Genomic DNA, 17,989 nt, shown 5'->3' with positions numbered 1-17,989 from the left:
ACATCAGTGTTTGCTCTGCTTACGAAGTCTTAACTGCCCATAATTTTATAACTTTTGCCTTACATGCGTGCATTATTTTCCTCCATCAAACAGTTACGGCCAGAATACATTTGGCTGAGGAGAATATATACTTTCTTTGCTTTCAGGTGCAACTAATGGTAATAAAGTCTGCACTTCGGTTAGCCAAATTCTGCACCAAGATTTATTAAACTATCTTAATCGCTAGTGTTTTGCTGGGAGCATATGGCATCTGTTTGACAATTCTTTGAGTGAATTTAAATGCTTTTTATGTGCAAGGTTCTAAAGGGTGCAGGATTTCCTTGCATAGGACTTATACAGCACTGTGATAGATGCTCAGTGAAGGCACCTGGACTAGTATTTTGAGGTTAAATTCAGATAGGTTTTTTAGGCTGCTTTCATGGAAAAATTTTCTTTTGGTCATCTGTTCTGAAACAACTGTATTCCTCCTGCAGTAGTATTATCAGCTTCTTTCTTTCAGGCATGTACATATAGGTTGAGGTGTACTTCTGTTAAGTTCTAGCCTTAGATTTGAGTTGATTGTGTGGATTTTAAGGAAAAATAAATCTAATGTCTTTTTGTACTTTAAGGGTCTTCCAAGAGACATTGATAAGTTGTGTGCTGCTACTGCTACTGAATTATACTAATAAGGAATAGTGTTTTCAGTAAAATTATGAGAGTGATCAAGAAATACTCATATTTGAGAGTGACTTTGGTTTGGAAAGTTTGTGGAGTTGGTAGTTGGCATAGGAATTAGGACTTCACTGTGACATTCTGTTCATCTTCACAATTTGGAGGTTACTCATTGATGTAATAGATATATATGCATGTGTGTGTATAATCTTTATTTGGTTTTGTTAACATATTATTTAGGCCAAACACTTAGGGCAATGAATTTCACAAGTTACCTGTTTAATAATAATAATAAAATAATATTTTCCTCTTCAATAGCTTCAAATCTTCTTTCTTTCTGACAAGAGAAGCATCTACATCATCATCTCGTTCTTTATAATTCTAGTGCTCTTGTCATGTCCATCCACCCCACCCTCACCGTTCTATTTTCACTTCGAGTGTCCCGGGCTAATGTATAGCAAAGTCTTGTCTTTAAGCTGTATATTCATCAAGGGGCTTAATTCAGTTATTTAATGTTAAGTATAAGTCTCCTTTTCAAAAGATATGAGAGAAATTAATTTCTAAAATGATTTAGTGTTATTCTCCAGAGTGGATCCAAGAGTTTCTTCCCTTTCTTCGTCAAAGAGCCAGCTGATAGGTCTTTCAAATTCCTTTTACGTTCGTAAGCAAAGATGTGATGGGAAAGGAAATGTTTTTATTAAACGCTTGTATAACAAGTCCCATTTCTCAGGAATAATATACTAAGGTTGGATTGATTAGCCTCAGAGCAGAAACTTATTCTTCTCAAAACTATAAGACATGTAATAAAATTAAATCTTGTAAATGTAAATAATAAATTTAGTTTTTTGGATCAAAAGCATCTGTTACAGATTCTTATTTAGAAAAGAATATATGCTTTTTCTTTAGCTTTGTTTTTGAAGAAAACAGGGCTTTATGAGAATGTTCTGTTGTGCACTAGTTTGTCAGAACCACAAACACTTAGGATATTAGCACTTTATGAGAATTGCTAGCTGTGTAGAATACAGACCCAAATTAATGCTGCTTTCCATCTCGGGGAAGGATGGGCAATACCTGGATTGTATCTGTTTTAAGCGGGACTCTGAAAGTGAACATCAATATGAATATTCACTTCCCCAGCTAGCCAGCCAGAGGGTATTGAAGAGAGCTGAGAGGAGGCTCGGGCAGTACTGGATGTGGAAGTCCAGGGTTGTAGTGTTCTGAGAAAGAAGTAGATCAAAAGCTTGTATAAATACGGTTTACTTATTTCTGTAGCGCTTAGAATAATTTCCTTAGTGGTGACGATGATGATTCAGTACTTGTGGATGGTAAATTAACATTTTTCTGAAGCATATAGGCTAATATTACTTTTAAAATTATAATATATAGGAACAGATCTAATTTTATAACTAGTTGTTTTCAGCAACTGAAGCAGTTTTCACTGCAACTTTTCATGCGTTATGCCAATGAAATGACACACTCAGTTATACACATGGGGAGGTGGATTTTTTTTTTTTTGCTTTGAGAACTTTCTGTGTGTAGTTTTTTGGTTTGTTTTTTTTTTTTAAACTCTGATCTTTGGTCTAGAATAAGAGATGTTACTCTGAATAGAAGTATACTACTTTTGGCTGTATTTAACTATTAGGATAGCTTTAATGAATATAGAAGGCGTAGACTTTCAGATTATATAGCTTGCCATTAAGAGCTGTTCATGTCCAGTTTCACTCGGGCTGCTCAGCAGAAGGGAGGAGAAAATGTGTAATGATATATCTGATGCTTATTTTGCTTGCAGATATTCTCCAGGGTCATACAAAATGGGCCACCAGAAAAACAGGGTGCATAACTACCATTACAGCAAACATATCTGTGAAGCAGCAAAAATGCAGGTTGTTTGCTTTTCCTTTTTTGTTCTCCCATCCTCTTAAGTTATGTCCTTTGGAGTCAAGTATTATTAGTACTAACAGCACAGAGGTAATTTTGGCACACTAGCCCAGTTTTCGTAAAGACTCGCGTTTCATAAATTTGGGGGGCGTTGTGGGGTCTGCGGGGAGGGGGGAAGGGGGGAGCTGAGAAGGGGATGTGTTTAGGTTATGTTATGTTTGCTTAGTATTTCTGTGGGAATTTTGCCTTAGAGGAAATTAGGCTTTGCAGCTTGTGTCTTCTCTGTTTGGGCAAAAGGCTGAGATGTTATGAAAAAGATCAGCCATTTGACAGAAAAGTAAAGGTCTCACTGATATTAATTCATGGTAAATTTTCCTAAATTTCACTGGCTTAATAGGCAAAAGAGTTTCAACTTTGTGCCCTCAATGAGAGAACGCTGCATGTTGATTTGAACCACATTCTGTTGGTCAAGGATATAAAACACAAACAGATCAAATCAGGTTTCATTGGTTCCATTGTTCATGGAACAAATTATTTTGGTTTTAACTTTTTCCATTTGATAGTCTCAAAAATAAATATAAAACATTGTACCTAACACCTTACATGACCCGGCTTTTCTTCCTTATAGCAAGAGCCTGAGACTTTCTCATCTAGAAAAGGCTGATTATTCTTCAATCTGCTTAACAACCTTAGCAAGCTTTAAATTTCAAGACTAGTCTTCCTAGGTTTGTTTTCTTGTAAGACCATTGATTATTGTAAATTCTCACCATATGTTTTTAAACAAAGGTTGGAGGTTGTTAGTTGCTTGATGTCCATGCTTTTAAAAAGAGGAACATAAAGATACTTCAGCTTTCTTTTAATTCTCTAAAATGGTAATTACTCTCATATGCCAGTCTTAGTCTGTATCAGACTCATATCTCAGTTGCTGAAATGAAGGAATATTCTGAAGAAAAACAGAGCATGAGCATGACTTTTGCTTCATGGGAATATGATGTAATTCTTGCAGATTTAGCTGATGCAGTTTGATACTGCCTCTCACTGTCTGCTCTGCCATCTGTCAGGTGTGAGATGGCAGGACAGCACATACATATGCTCCTTAGCCCTGCCAGTTAATAGGTAATTCACAGCATTATTTTAAACTGTGAATGGAGGTGTTAATGAGAAGTCAGAATGTGAAGAAGGAAACATGACATTCTGTTGCTCTTCCCAGAATTCCACCAAAGATGGGTAGAATGCATTCCTCTGCGAAGTAGCATCTTTAAACTGAGACAGCTTAATCTTTCAGAGCTGTCGAGTAATCTTCAAATTACTAGCAAGAAAGCTTTGATGCTATTTAAAAAAACTAAGACAAAAAAACCCAAACCAACCAAATATACAAAAAACAAAGAAACCCCTCAATAAAACCTGAGAAAAGAATAAAAACATGTGTATGGCACATGTGATTATCTGCAGTGGAATTTGAACATAATAAAGGCTGAAATTGTGGCATAAAGAATAGATTTTGAATGTGGTACTGGAGTAGACCTCGCATTCTGAATAGCTATGTTATAAGTAAACTTAAACATGTAGGGTTTAGGCTTTTTTCCTTAAATTGAGCTGTATTATACACTTGTTGAAAGCATAGGAGCCTTTCAGCTGATGAAATAAAATGTTCTTTTGCATCCTCAAATAAGAGATTCAGTTAAGTGCAAGTTCCAATGGAGTAATCTTTTTTTTTTTGTAGCTGGTCCTGGAGATGCACTGTACTGGCATGTTTGCTGAGCCAAGTACTGGTTTTCTTGAAAAGGCTCTGTGAATGTTTCTGCTGCTCCTGGTGATACAGCCTTTTGCAAAGAATTTTCTTTTTCCTTGGCAAATCAGCTTCTCTGCCCTGTTGGCTCTTACTTTGCCAGACTTAGGAAGTGTATTCTCAGATTTTCCCCTAAGTACTTGCCAAAAGGCACCTCCAGTCTGTTACAGCAATAGAACATCAATAACAATATATAGATTAACTCTTACCAGTACTTGTGGTACATGTTTAGAGTGAAGTGTATGTGTGCCTTATGCTGAAGCTTCACACAGCCAGCTGCAGCTGATTTGATAAATCAGTTTTGTGCAGAATGTAGATTTCCGTTCAGCATAGCCACCATTCTCACCGTGAGCAAATGTCAACCAAAATATACCTGAAAATATCTCAGTATTTTTAAAAAGCACAAAATGATCTGTGTATTTGAAAGCAGAATTTACTTAGTGTTGTAAGTAGGAGTAGACTTGAAGAGAATTTCTTTATGGAGCCTACTCAACTCAAATCGTTATGAAGGGTTAGAACAGTACACCACTATGTTTTTATTTTGGCAGTCTTCTCATCATTTCTGCAATGTGTCCACTGTGGGACTTGATGCATTTGTCTCAAAGGATCATTTTGAAGCAGTGGAGGCAGTTTTGGACCATATACTAATTGGAGTTTTTTTTTTATTCTGTACAAAAATAAGTTTAGACTGCTTGGTACTGGCTTGATAATGAGTAAGCAACAAGATAGAACAAGAAAGTCTCTATTGGTGCAATTTACGTGGCTAAATAGATTGCATTTTTCTACTTGCTCGTCAGTTTGGTTGTCTTACCAATGTCTGCTCTACCTAATACACTGGATTACAAGTGGAATTGAGGAATTGGTCTCTCTTCAGTACTGACAGCCATAGCTTTCTTGCACATACAGATAAAGGCTTTTTCAGGTTTTCTTACTGGCACACACAGGAACCTGTTCCCTCAAACTTGCTCAGTAACGTTTTAATCACTAACTCCTCAGGGTGTGAGAACAACCACTTGAATCACTAGCTAGTTGTTCTTTTCTTGTCCACAGAGAAGCCAGTTGGTTTTGCTAGCTATAATTTCAGGTGGAGAATTTAGGATACTGCAGACCTTTTAAATCTTTGCACCATTCTAAGATTACTCTTGAGAATGCATGCTAAATTTATCCCAAAAAAATCATGTAAGGTTTTTTGCAGCCAACAAATGTGGTTTACTTTGCATTTTGTGATTATATGCATTGTATAAATTGATAGAAATGTGATTATTCCTGATTATATATTTTTTATTTAAAAAAAAATTCAAGCTACATGCATTTAGTGATGAGGTTGTTTTGCCTAGAACAGGACCTCATAGAAATGTTTTCTGTCCATGTGACAGGGAATGGGGTTTTTGTCTTTATTAGGGACTTTGAAACTCTCTTCACGTTAAAGGGGTTTGTGAAGAATACCACTTTGGTTCATACACAGTATGAATGTGCATCTAGACAAGCACTTGGAAACACAGAAATAATTTGTCTGTGTATATATCAACAACATGAAAAGCAACTCATCTTTGTAGTCTGCTCCACTTCCATGACGATGCCTAACGGTTTTCAGGGGTTTGAGAATTCAGATGAAGTGAAAGTTTAAAGTATTAGGATGTGCATTTCTCTCCCCTCAGTGCCTCCATGATGTCAGGTAGATAGACGTGGTTTAAGAGAGATACCACTAAGAGGGGAGGGAGGAATTTGGTTTTGAAGTGTTTTCTTGTGTGTATACCCATGGTGTGAAACAGAGAAGAAGAGTTGCAGGTAATCTTTGTTTTGCATCTCTGCTTCTGACTTCCACTTTTGCAGGTTGTTGCAAGGCCTTGTAAGGTGTATATATATAAAAAATGTTTGTGTAATTATTTTGTATGCGCTCTCTTGGGCTGTGTGTGTAAAGAGATCAGAGCAATATCCTCATAAAGCATGTCCTGGCAGTAGGTTTGTGCTTTAAAGAGTACTTCATGGAAAAGTGTTCTCCAAGTTAGACGTCTCTAAAGGCAAACGAATGTACCTCATTATTGTTTAAATTTACATAGCTTGTATTTTTGCAAATATTAATTAAAATAGTTAATGTAAAGAATTCTCAGTCAAAACCATCTTTGAAGTCTTTTTTTAATCATTCACTTGTTTCAAAATTCTTAAAGGCACATGTGATTTCAGTTTGCAGTTAATATGTTTCGAACATTGCCACCATCTTCCAATCCAACGGGAGCAGAATTTGATCCAGAGGAAGATGAACCAACCTTAGAAGCTGCATGGCCTCATCTACAGGTATTTAAGGAAGACTAGGAAGTCAGTCTAACAACATCTTGACATTAAAGTAATTGTTTATGGACTCAAAATTGTTTAGTTTGTGTTTATCTCAAGTAAATTATATTTCTCTGCAATATTTAAAATATTTCTTGAATGTAAACTGATAATCTTTGGGAAAAAAAATCAGTTAGTATATTAGAGGTTAAAGGCTCATTTCTTGCGGTACAGATGTAACTGCTTTGATTTTAAATGAGCTTCAGTTTGTCACTATGAATGCTTTGATCTGACTCTGGCACAGCTCTAGCTTTCAGAGGTACCGTGACAGAGGAGGACAGAGAATTTTCAAAACACCTACTTCTGGGCATGATGAATATTAGATTACTGTATGACATTTGAGTGAAATTTAGTGATGGGGCTCAGCAGAATTTCAATGCAGTTGAAAGAACCTTAAGTTCTTGTACTTTGTCAGGAGAGCAAGAGCAAAGCTTTTTACTGTGTAGTATATAAATAAATATAAATAAAAACATAGTGCAGTTCTGAACGACTAATTAGTAATTTTGGTAATGTGCTGCTTATAAAATGGTTCCTTGTTTAAAAGACTAATATTATGTTGTGTTGGTTGTTTCTTTTTCAGCTTGTTTATGAATTTTTCTTAAGGTTTTTAGAATCTCCAGATTTCCAACCTAATATAGCTAAGAAATATATTGATCAGAAGTTTGTATTACAGGTGAGGTAAAAAACCAATTTTTAACTTCAAGCTCTAAATTACTTTACAATGCATTAGATCCAAGTAAACTGCATATCTTCTTTTCCCTCTTCGCAGCTTTTAGAGCTCTTTGACAGTGAAGATCCTCGTGAAAGAGATTTTCTTAAAACAACTCTTCACAGAATATATGGGAAATTCTTAGGCCTAAGAGCTTACATCCGGAAACAAATTAATAATATATTTTATAGGTATGTCAATATCTTCATATTAAGGTGCATGTGATCAGCTATACAACTAAAAATACTCCCAAGACACTGTTAGCAGTTTTTTTCAATTTTTAGTAAATCTATACCCAATATTGCTGCATCTAACAATAATTAATACCAATCTGGGAGATTTAAATTGGGGTAGTCTTGCACACAGCATAGATTTGGCAGCTGAAATTGGAGTTTGTATGTGATTCAGTAGGTGGTTTGTTATCTTCATCTGTGAGGCTTTTTTTCTTATTGGGTAGTAGTGTTTGTATTGCAGTAGTGCCTTAACAAAATGTAGTTCTTCCTAATGCAGAAGTTGGGCTCAAATGGAATGACTAAGAGACCTGGAATTTGCTTGAAGGAACATATCTACTGCCTTTTCTTTCCTCAGAACGGAGATGTACCATTTAGGGCTTGTGAAATATTTTTTTTAATTGCCATAGAATAAACTGTAGTATTATCCCTGATACAAAAAGTGTAAAAGATGAAAAATTAATCCACTCTATTTACCAAAGGTCTTTAGAAGTGTGGTTTTACTGCCATTATGTCAAGTGTGAATGCAAGATTATGATGCCTTTTCTTAGTCTTTTAGTTTTGGTACACTTCTCCTACAAATAACTGTTCTACACTCCTTACATCCTGCTTCCGGTGTTCTCTACCACTGTTGTTTTCATACCAAAATGAATGTATGATGCTACCCCTTTAAGAAAATAGCAAAAAGCTGTCACATAATCTGTATCATCTCATGAAAGGCACCCAGTAGTACCAGCTGTAGAGGGAGTTTATCTTCCCTGTCTGTGGTAACAAGTAAGCCTTTAGAAGAGATACAGAGGGGCTACTTTAAAATAATTAGTAAGCTTTCACTGTCTTGCAGACAACTGCTCTTGACTGGATGTGTCAAGAGCCAGTATACCCTAAGGAAAAAGTGCAGGTGTATCTTTCAAACAAAGATATACACTTTTTTCTCCACACATAGAATTTATTAAATTAATTCCAAAATGCATAATTTTGCAAAATATCTGTACCAGATGGTACAACAGCATCACAGCATATTATAGTGCACTTCTGAACAGTGTTTTTATTTGCCACTTCTTGCACTACTTTACTTTCAGAGATAATGGAAGCGAAGTCTTCAAACACAGATAGTTCTGGTACAAGGCTTTTGAAAGACTAAGAAATGTTCTGATCATTAGATGAACTTTGTAATAGTTTGTATAATATGTTTTCAATCTGCAATGTATATGTGAGATCATATAATTTGCACTGTAGAGACTACCTTTCTCTACCAAGTTGTACGAGAAAAAAAATTAAACAGAAAATCTCACTTAATTGTATAATATTTAGGAGCTAGAAGTTGAAACATACTACATGCAAATGTAAGCTAGCGTTTCTGGATATGAGCACCAGGGAGGAAAGTTGTTTTAATTCCTGTCTTGAATTAGTGGATTGTGCATGAGAAGCTCTTAAAAGTATGTGTAGAATTTTTCAAAATATTTCCTTTTCTTATACGTTCTCCTGCCAGTCTTCAGTTTGTTACCATGCTTACCTAAGAAATGTGTGGTCTTTATTTGTCTTTCAGTCACTGACCAGAATTGTATGAATTCTGTCCCAATAGTACATTAATCTTATTTTTATCTAATGTAAAATATATTTTAATAAAAATCATTAAACAGGTATGTTCCTGTTAATTCAGTCCGAAGCTTTTTATATCATTGTCTTTAGTTTTGCTTGGAATTGTTGTCCTGAATTATATGGAAAAGGTCTTTAAGGAGAAAAAATAGTCACATCAAATATTCTGGATTAAAAGTAGCTGTTAATATGTCAGTCTATGATGAATTTTCAAATAGAAAAATACTTTCTAATGAGTGGAATAATTTTCTCACGAGTCCAAATTTTTATAACTATTTGCAAAATACCTGATGTTGTGCACAGAACTTTCTCAGTAAACTTAACATTCAGACGATTGAGAAGAAAGATGGAAAGGTGATTGCCTAGTAAATTGCAGTGCTCTATCAAAAGAAAATTTGGGAAAATTTTCTTCCTCTATTTATTACAGAGCCTTTTGTATGCACAGAAGTCTGTAATGCCAGAGAGCTTTTTAGATCCATAAGTAGTAACTGTTTGAACACCTTGTGCTTGCATGCGCTATAGAAGGTTGAGTCATGGCATTTGATTATGCCAGATGCTCTTGTGTTATTTTGATATTTAAAACATTGTTTGCTGTGTTCCTTTTTGCATTATTAAAATGGCATAGAATATGATTATTGGAAAAAGCTCAAGTGCATGCTGCTTTGTTAACCATGGGAGAAAAGAGCAAGCCAGTGTGAACATTGAAAGCAGCTTAATGTGCTATTGATTTATGTTTCAACAAAGTTTCTTTTCCACTATGTGTTTCTGTTTTCTTTTTACTGAGTGACTAAAACCTGGGAGGTCAAGGCTACCTGTAATGTTAGATGGGTATCTTGGTGTTAAGAGTTGTATCTCTCTTCAAGAGTAACTGAGTAAAACTTTTCATTTATTTAGGTTTATTTATGAAACAGAACATCACAATGGCATAGCAGAATTACTGGAAATACTGGGAAGGTAAGTTGTTTAATTAAACTCGCTTGGTCTTCAGAGGAGACTTTAAAAATCAAGTTGGGGGTTGCAGATTGCTTTGAGACAAGATTATCATAGCTTCATATCATGTGGCAAAGTTGTAACAAGGAGAATAAGTTTTGTGTAAGATTGCAGAAACACAGCAAAAACTTGAACCTTGTGGCAACGTTTTGGGATGTGAAAACTTTTTAAGTCTTATTTTTTAAATCTTATTTTCTAGCTTAGGATCCTTGTAATTAATATTAGTTGTAAAGCAACTACAAATAACATGTAATTAGTTGAAATCTATTCAAAAATTCTTCTAACATCACTAAATGCATAGCAGGTAAATAAAGGAAGCATAGGTTATGAAACTTCAGAAACCTTCTTTTGTTAATATAGCAAACTTCAGTGATGCATATGAAAGCCCTTGAAACTAAAATTGTACAGCTTAAAGCTGATAGCCCTGTCAAAACTAGTATGTTTTTCATCAACTGATTTTCTAATCCATGTGCAAGCTTTTGTTTTTTATACATTAATACACTTGAAAAGCTTAGTTAGGTGTACTTTATGGTCTTCCCATATTTTTGCACATAAAAACAGGTCAGCGAGAGCAGGTAAGACTTTGTCTTCTTCACACCATCCCTTCGGGTATTTGTACACATGGGTAAGATCCCCCTGAGCCTTCTTTTCCCCAGGCTAAACACCTCTCTCAGCCTTTCTTTGTATGTCAGATGCTCCAGCCCCTTCATTATCTTCATGGCACTTTGCTGGAATCCCTCTAGTATGCCCATATCCTTGTCCTGGGAAGCCCAGAATTGGACCCAGCGCTCCAGATGTGTCTCTCCAGGGCTGAGCAGAGGTGAAGAATTACCTCCCTCAACCTGCTGGAAATGCTGTTCCTAATGCAGCCCAGAATTCTGTTGGAACTGGAAAAATGTTTTAAAATTTTCTAGGTCTACCTGTCTGTCCAGAATAGTTACTTAATTTTCAATGAAATGTTCAGTGATTAAAGGAGTTGCATATCCATCATTACTTCAATATACTATAATCAAGTAACACTCATCAAGATACGCCGAAGGCTGCATAAAGCTTAAATACTAGAATATGGAGCTAAATCTTCAAAACTGTTACTTAAGTCACCAGCTTTTTCATTCTTGGTTTTGTTAGGTTAGCTTTAAGTGTTACAAATCTAAGAGTTAGGTTTTTTTTTCTTCAGGCTTCCAAATCAGAATTTCTAGTAGTTAAATGAGGCTTCAAAGCTGTAACTTGTATTGGTTATTCTTCCAATCCATTAAGGAGTTTCACACAGCATGTTGTTAACATAGAGCTTCTTACGAGTAACAGTTTTCAGTTGGGTTCCTGGATTTTGACTTGTCAGAAGTAGAGAGGAAGGAAATTTCATGCTGAAGTGCAGGATTTCATTCTTTTCCTTTGCTAAGTGCTATATAATACTGGACAAATGAATGCTTCCAGTAGGAACTACTAATGTGGTTATGTTTTTTCTGACAATCATCTCTTGACAGGATTGCAGAAATTCTTCACGCTCAATTGAGGCCAAACTTGCCCTACAATTCTGCCTCTCTTTGTGGCTAACAACCCTTAAAACATCTTGGAGAAACTTTTTTTTTTAATGAAGTTAATATGTATTTGTCGAGTATGTGGAAGCTGTGGCAAAACACCATAGAAATGTTAATGTAGAAATGGGGTTTTGATATTATGCACTGAGATACTTCAGGAGGAATAACCTCAAAATAGTTGTGCAGTCATTACTAGTGAAAATTACTTTAAGCATGCACAGCAAGGGTGAGCAAGTGTTATTTAGCAAGCTTTAATTCTGGGGCATCATCTGATTTTTGAGATCTGAAATACATGTAACTGAATTTTTAAAGATAAGTTTGGCAGGTTCTTTTTGCCTGGGTGCCTTCTGTTGTCGTTAGTGAAGAGAAAAGCATTAGAATGAATAAAATAGCGTTTAAAATAGTAAATGGGCAACAGGATTCTGGATGTTTTAAATGATGTTAATGCTAGCAAAGTGAGTGAACATAAAACACTGTTCTAGTACCGTGTTTTTAGGTAAAGGTGCCATTGGCCCAGTATTGAGCCACATCTGCACTGACCTGGAACTCAGATGTCATGTGTTGAGATGCTGTTTGGTTATATGCTAGGGTCTTGCAGAAATAGTAATATTTTAGCAGAAATCATGTTTTGACTTGTCTGCTGACCTGGATTTATCTCTTCTACATCCAGTCTCTGGTTCTTTCTTTTTAATTCCAAGAAGAGGCTGGGAGAAGTAGATATTCAAAGCTTTGGTGATAGTGATTAGTTCATAGTGAAAGTTGGAATCTGAAGTGTAGGTATAGTCATATATGTTGCTTGGGAGAAGAATTTGGGACCTGTGAAAGACTTGAGTGAGGGATGGGCAGAGGTTGATCTGACTATTCTATTAATTTGTAATCTTTAGAGAACTCGCATCAAAAATTAAATAGTCTCTGGTGCATGCCTAATTTGTAAATTTTTCTGTTGTCTTGTTCTCCAAGAGATCGCCAAAAAAACATGCGATGAAAGCAAGGGGTTTGTTAATCCTCTACAATAGTGCAGATTTTGCATAATTACTGAATTTTATTTTTACATTTCTTTCCCTGGCAGCATAATTAATGGATTTGCCTTACCATTAAAAGAAGAGCACAAAATATTCCTATTGAAGGTTTTGTTACCATTGCACAAAGTAAAATCACTCAGTGTCTACCATCCACAAGTAAGTTTTGTTTGGCGCTTCTCATACCAGTGTTAAAGGAAGTTTGCCTAGAGAGGTCAGGGTTGTCTAGTCATTCTGACATGGATTCTGTTCTAAGCTCCAACATTACCCTGCTAAGTGGCCTTGGGGAAATTATTTAATACATGTTCCTGTAATGCTTCACTTGTTGAGGGGGGTGGAAAATATGTGTGTGTGTGTATAAATAAATACCTTTTTTAAAAGCACTGTAGTGTTTATAGATGAAATGCATGAAGAAGTTGATTAATGTGAGAGTTCTTGATATTTATCCACACACAAAATATTTTGTTTATCTTGTCTGTAATGTTTAGACATACATAAATTGCAGGAAAGTATGGTTTTAATGAATGTCATCTCTAAATAGCTTTTTCTAAACTATATGGAGAATTTCAGCTGAATTCAGTTTCCTACAACTATTGATGTTTTGAAAGGAATTGGGCCTTTACTAGGACATCATTATTTAATTCAATAGATCTTTATAGAAGTACTCGGGGTGGGGGGGGAAGCGGGCATCTGAGTTGTATCGTGCTTTTAAACCAGCTGTATCTTTTCTGTGCTGAGTTTTGGTTCCATTCAGAATTCCTAGGGGAGTGGGAAATCGTACACTGTTAGAAAAAAACACTATTATTGTGATACGCTGACATTTTCTCCATGAGAGGAGAAAGCTTTGTTTTTACAATTGGAAAGTTCAACATTTTCTATGTAAGTTCAAGTGCTTCAACTTTTAAGTACCATTTCTTCAAATAAAGTTACTAACAACTTGTATTTTTAAGAACACTGTATAATTACTATTCTCTAGCAATTAGAGATGCTTTTAAGCACTTGCTTTGGATCTTGCCTACTGGGGCTCACATCAGTTCCTGTTAAAGTAGTAGGCTAGAGTGGCTCCCATTTCAAAAGGTTTTTTTGTTGTTGTTTTAATGCTATGAACATAACCTGTTGGGGTGTAGCCAATCAGACCTTTCTTATAATCTCAACTAGTGCAGACATCTTTGATCGCCACCTTTTCTTCTACCTACCTGAGATAGATTGGTCTTTATCTCTTACCCTTACTTCAGAAACTAATTCTCCAAAACCTTCAGGTGATTTGCATTCCTCATTACTATCAGTAAAAAGAAGATAGTGACATAGGGATGCCTCTCTTACATGTCCTACTGAATGAAATGAGAAGGCACTTCAACTGAACTTAGTGTGTGAAACACCAAAGTAAACCCACAAAAATTCACATTGAAACAGTGGCAGATATTCAGAAGGATTTGCTGCCAAATCCAGATATGTTTCTAAATTACCTAGGGACATTTTTGGTAGCCATCATCAAAAACAGGAAAGGAATTGGACTCCTCAACTGAACTTCCATAAACAGAGAGACATTAGAAAAATGGTTAAACAGTTCATGAGGTGTGCAGTGATCCTCCCATTTCTTTTGGGACTGTTGGCCTATCGAGTGAAAGGGATGTAATAGTTCACTGTTCAGGCACAGATACACAGTCTCATTCTCAGAGTTGAAGTTGGTAAATACTGTAATTCAGCCTCAGCTTGCATCAGCTTTACATTGATATACATAGTTATCATTAGTCCTCATATATAGAAAATCCTATGATTTACAATTGTTCAATGCATTTTTAACTAACTTAGGTTATGAAATAGAAAATACTTATTAAATCAGCATGGGTCACAAAAATGTTAGCAAGTGGAAAGCACTTTAAAGGACAAGATTGCGTTTGAAAAGATGAGGTGGGCTGAAATACAAAGAACTAGGTCTAAAAAGAAAATGTTAAATGATGTGTTTGTCTATATTATAACCCAGAAAAAGGTGAGGACAGACTTGGGAAGGTTGGGAAAAATTGGTGAAGCATATTTACCCTTTTGTTGTTTAAATTGTCTGCCAAATAGTTTTTGTAAAATCCCAGAAAAACTGGTGTGCTTTTATTTGAATTTGGTAGTGTTCTCCACTAATGCTAGTGATTTCAAAAGTGTGTTCAGTTTCACAGTGAGCGTTACTAAAATCTTTTTCTTTTACTGTAGCTGGCATACTGTGTAGTTCAATTTTTAGAAAAGGACAGCACGCTTACAGAACCAGTAAGTTTATCTTGCTATTATTATATATTTTGGAATATTAATATTCCTTTCATCTGTAGACTGTATAAAGAGGTTTGGGGAGCAATGATATGTAATTGTTTTTATTAGGAAGAGTCAAATATTTAACCATTTTGATCTATCAAATGCAGTTTTTTCCAACAGTTGTTTGAAATGTCCAAAAATAATTAAAACAACATTAGGAGCATACCTCTTACAAACAGACCAGAGTTTATTCTGCTTATTTTGTTCTGGCTTACTGGATATGAGATAGTTGATCCAGAAGCAGTTTAGTCAGATATTAGCTTTCCTGAACTGTGCTCTGTTGAGAGACTGATGTTATGATGGAACACACATTTCTGGCACACAGAGCTACCTACTGATGCAAGGCTTTTGAGTCACATCCTGTCCATGTCTACCAAGTTTGGACCATAGACAAAACCAGACTTTGGTCTGGCTGCACATAATTGCATAGGTGAATATTTCTAATTGTCCTCAATAGTATATAGTGGTTTGCGTCATTACACCCAATATTAAGTAGGTAAGAACTAATATGTTTAATCACTAAGTAGCAATCAGTAAAACAATTGCTACTAACAAAAGTGCACATTATTAGACTATAACCACTTCCATTGTAGAATGGAAACTGGGATTCTTGAAATAAATGAAGTATGCAGCTGAGCAAGAGCTCTGTTCTACTTGGAGCTTTTAATAATGTTTGTTAAGATATCAAATCTCAGACATTCTGTCAGTCGTGCTATATGAGATCTCAGAACCTTAGCTTTCTTCCAGACATCAGCTAGGATGTTACATATTTACTATTACAAATCTGAACTAAAACACATGCAAGTCTGTTTCCCTTTTTGATCCCAAATTAGTACATGATTACAACATTCTTTAAAAACTTAGCACATGCATCACTGAAGTACTAAGTTCCCCTTCAAAAATTCTGGTCATTACAAAATAAAACTCTTTGTTTTCCCTTTAAAGTTGTCTTATGAGACTTTCTGACATCTTATTTAAAAAAAACTGCATGAATTTCCCAAGGCTTCATTGAGGACATAATGTCTGCTTTCATGATTAAATAATACATACATGAAAAATGCACCGATTTCTCACTGAGTTATCTTGTCAGTGATGATATCAAATATTGTGTATAGTTTTTAAATATAAAAAGCTGGACTTCTATAAAAATGTCCTCCATTTCAGAAAACAGAAAGAGAGACTGCTTTTTTTTTTCTAAATGAGAGAAAAAATTGTTGTCTGAGAGAAAGTCTAATGGATTGTTGCAACTTTTAAACTATATAAAAAGACAAATATAAACTTTAAAAGAGTTTTTCAAGAAGTCTGTACTGTCTTGGGTGGGGTTTTTTGTTGAGTTCTACATCTACGACTACACAGACACTGTCATACTTTTGATCTTTATGCGGCTTTTTAATCTTTAACCACAAAACAAATGCATTTATAAACTTGCACATTCAAGGTTGTATTAATTTCTCATAAAAAATATCTAAATTTAAGATTGAGTGCTATGCCAGTCATTTTTAAATATTTAACATGGCTTAAATATCCTTTGAAGGAAAATGTCGTCTTATTTGAATATTGTTTGGCACCAAATTGCCATAGATGGTAAACAGTTCTTATATTTAAAAAAAAAAAAAAAAAAACACCACCAAACAAACAAACCACCAAACAAACCTTAAATTTTTAAATCTTACACTTTGGTTTGAAAACTGACATCTTTGGGAAAAAATCATCATCCTTTCATAACAAAAACATTTGTGTCTACACACATTGTCCTTAAATCAGAAATTGCTAACAGCAGGATAGTTGTTATTACTTCAATATAAACTTGTGTTTTTTTGAAGATTCTTGAACAAATCATGACATAATGGATAACTCCACTAATAAATGCAATGTCTAAATATATTTAACAGCTAGACTAGTTATCACTTTTCAGACTTAAATTCTTCTACTTATATATTCAATAGATGAGAAAGTTTGTTTTTCAATTAGACTTCAGAAGCATTTCCCACATATGTATAAACTCTTTTTGAAGAGTTGTGAGCCAACTAGCAGATGACTTCCTTTTGTGTCACGTTTTTATGGATCCCTTAGTTATCTTCCCCTCCTTCCTCTCCCTCCCTCCCCGCTTTTCCCACCTATCTTTTGAGTGTTCATGGTTTGCTGGGCAAAAACTGCTTAGCAAGCTGGGTAAATAATTTAATAATCTTGAAGAAAGTTAACACTGTTGTTATAGTAATATAGTCAGTTAAATAAAAACATATAAGAGCAACATGTCTAGATTTCTTGAGCTTTGGAGTAGGCCTCCAAGAAATTAGAGATTGAAAGCTGCTATCACTAAAGTGGCAGATAGTTTCACCCATAGCATAGTAGCAAATTTGCAGTTTGATTTGATGATCATGTTAAGTTAGATGTCAGGTTACTTTCTCTAGTCTTTCGATGATTGCTTTTGAACATGTCTTTTAAGTGTGTAACTGTTTCCTGAAGAAGCTTTTTTAGACCTATTAACAGTTACTTCTGTGACACTGAACCATATCTCATCACTGCTGTCACATGGGTCAAGAAATCAGAGTTTTGTGTTCTGTTTAAAATACCAGACTTCTTAATGAGATATCATTTAGTGCAAGGTGAAGTCAAATTATCATGAAGATTATGTTCACTTTGTCTCTACAGGTTGTAATGGCACTACTGAAATACTGGCCAAAGACTCACAGTCCAAAAGAAGTCATGTTTTTAAATGAACTAGAAGAAATTTTAGATGTTATTGAACCATCTGAATTTGTAAAAGTTATGGAGCCTCTTTTCAGACAGCTAGCCAAATGTGTGTCCAGTCCACACTTTCAGGTCTGTACTTACTGAATGTATAATAATATGAGGATTTTCATAAAGCAGACTTGTTAATGGTATTACCTACTATTATTCACCATAATTAATTTTATTTTTTGCAAAAAAAATCTTCAGTTCTGTGTTAAATTTTAGGG

General features: G+C 35.1%; 1 protein-coding gene across 3 annotated transcripts in view; it reads left to right on the top strand.

Annotated features, from left to right (window-relative positions):
• The window catches only part of PPP2R5C (protein phosphatase 2 regulatory subunit B'gamma), an 84,354-nt gene that overhangs the window by 54,029 nt on the left and 12,336 nt on the right, over positions 1-17,989 (top strand). For all 3 annotated transcript variants that reach the window (XM_059819226.1, XM_059819228.1, XM_059819227.1), the window contains 7 exons: positions 6,503-6,613; positions 7,230-7,322; positions 7,419-7,549; positions 10,079-10,138; positions 12,782-12,890; positions 14,934-14,987; positions 17,682-17,852. In XM_059819226.1, coding sequence (XP_059675209.1) covers positions 6,503-6,613; positions 7,230-7,322; positions 7,419-7,549; positions 10,079-10,138; positions 12,782-12,890; positions 14,934-14,987; positions 17,682-17,852 — 729 coding nt within the window. The remainder of the gene's footprint in view (positions 1-6,502; positions 6,614-7,229; positions 7,323-7,418; positions 7,550-10,078; positions 10,139-12,781; positions 12,891-14,933; positions 14,988-17,681; positions 17,853-17,989) is intronic.

Source organism: Gavia stellata, chromosome 7 (genome assembly GCF_030936135.1).
Source record: "Gavia stellata isolate bGavSte3 chromosome 7, bGavSte3.hap2, whole genome shotgun sequence".
Lineage (NCBI taxonomy): Eukaryota > Metazoa > Chordata > Aves > Gaviiformes > Gaviidae > Gavia > Gavia stellata.
The sequence above is the reverse complement of the archived record's forward strand: the minus strand, read 5'-3'. Positions and strand labels throughout refer to the sequence as shown.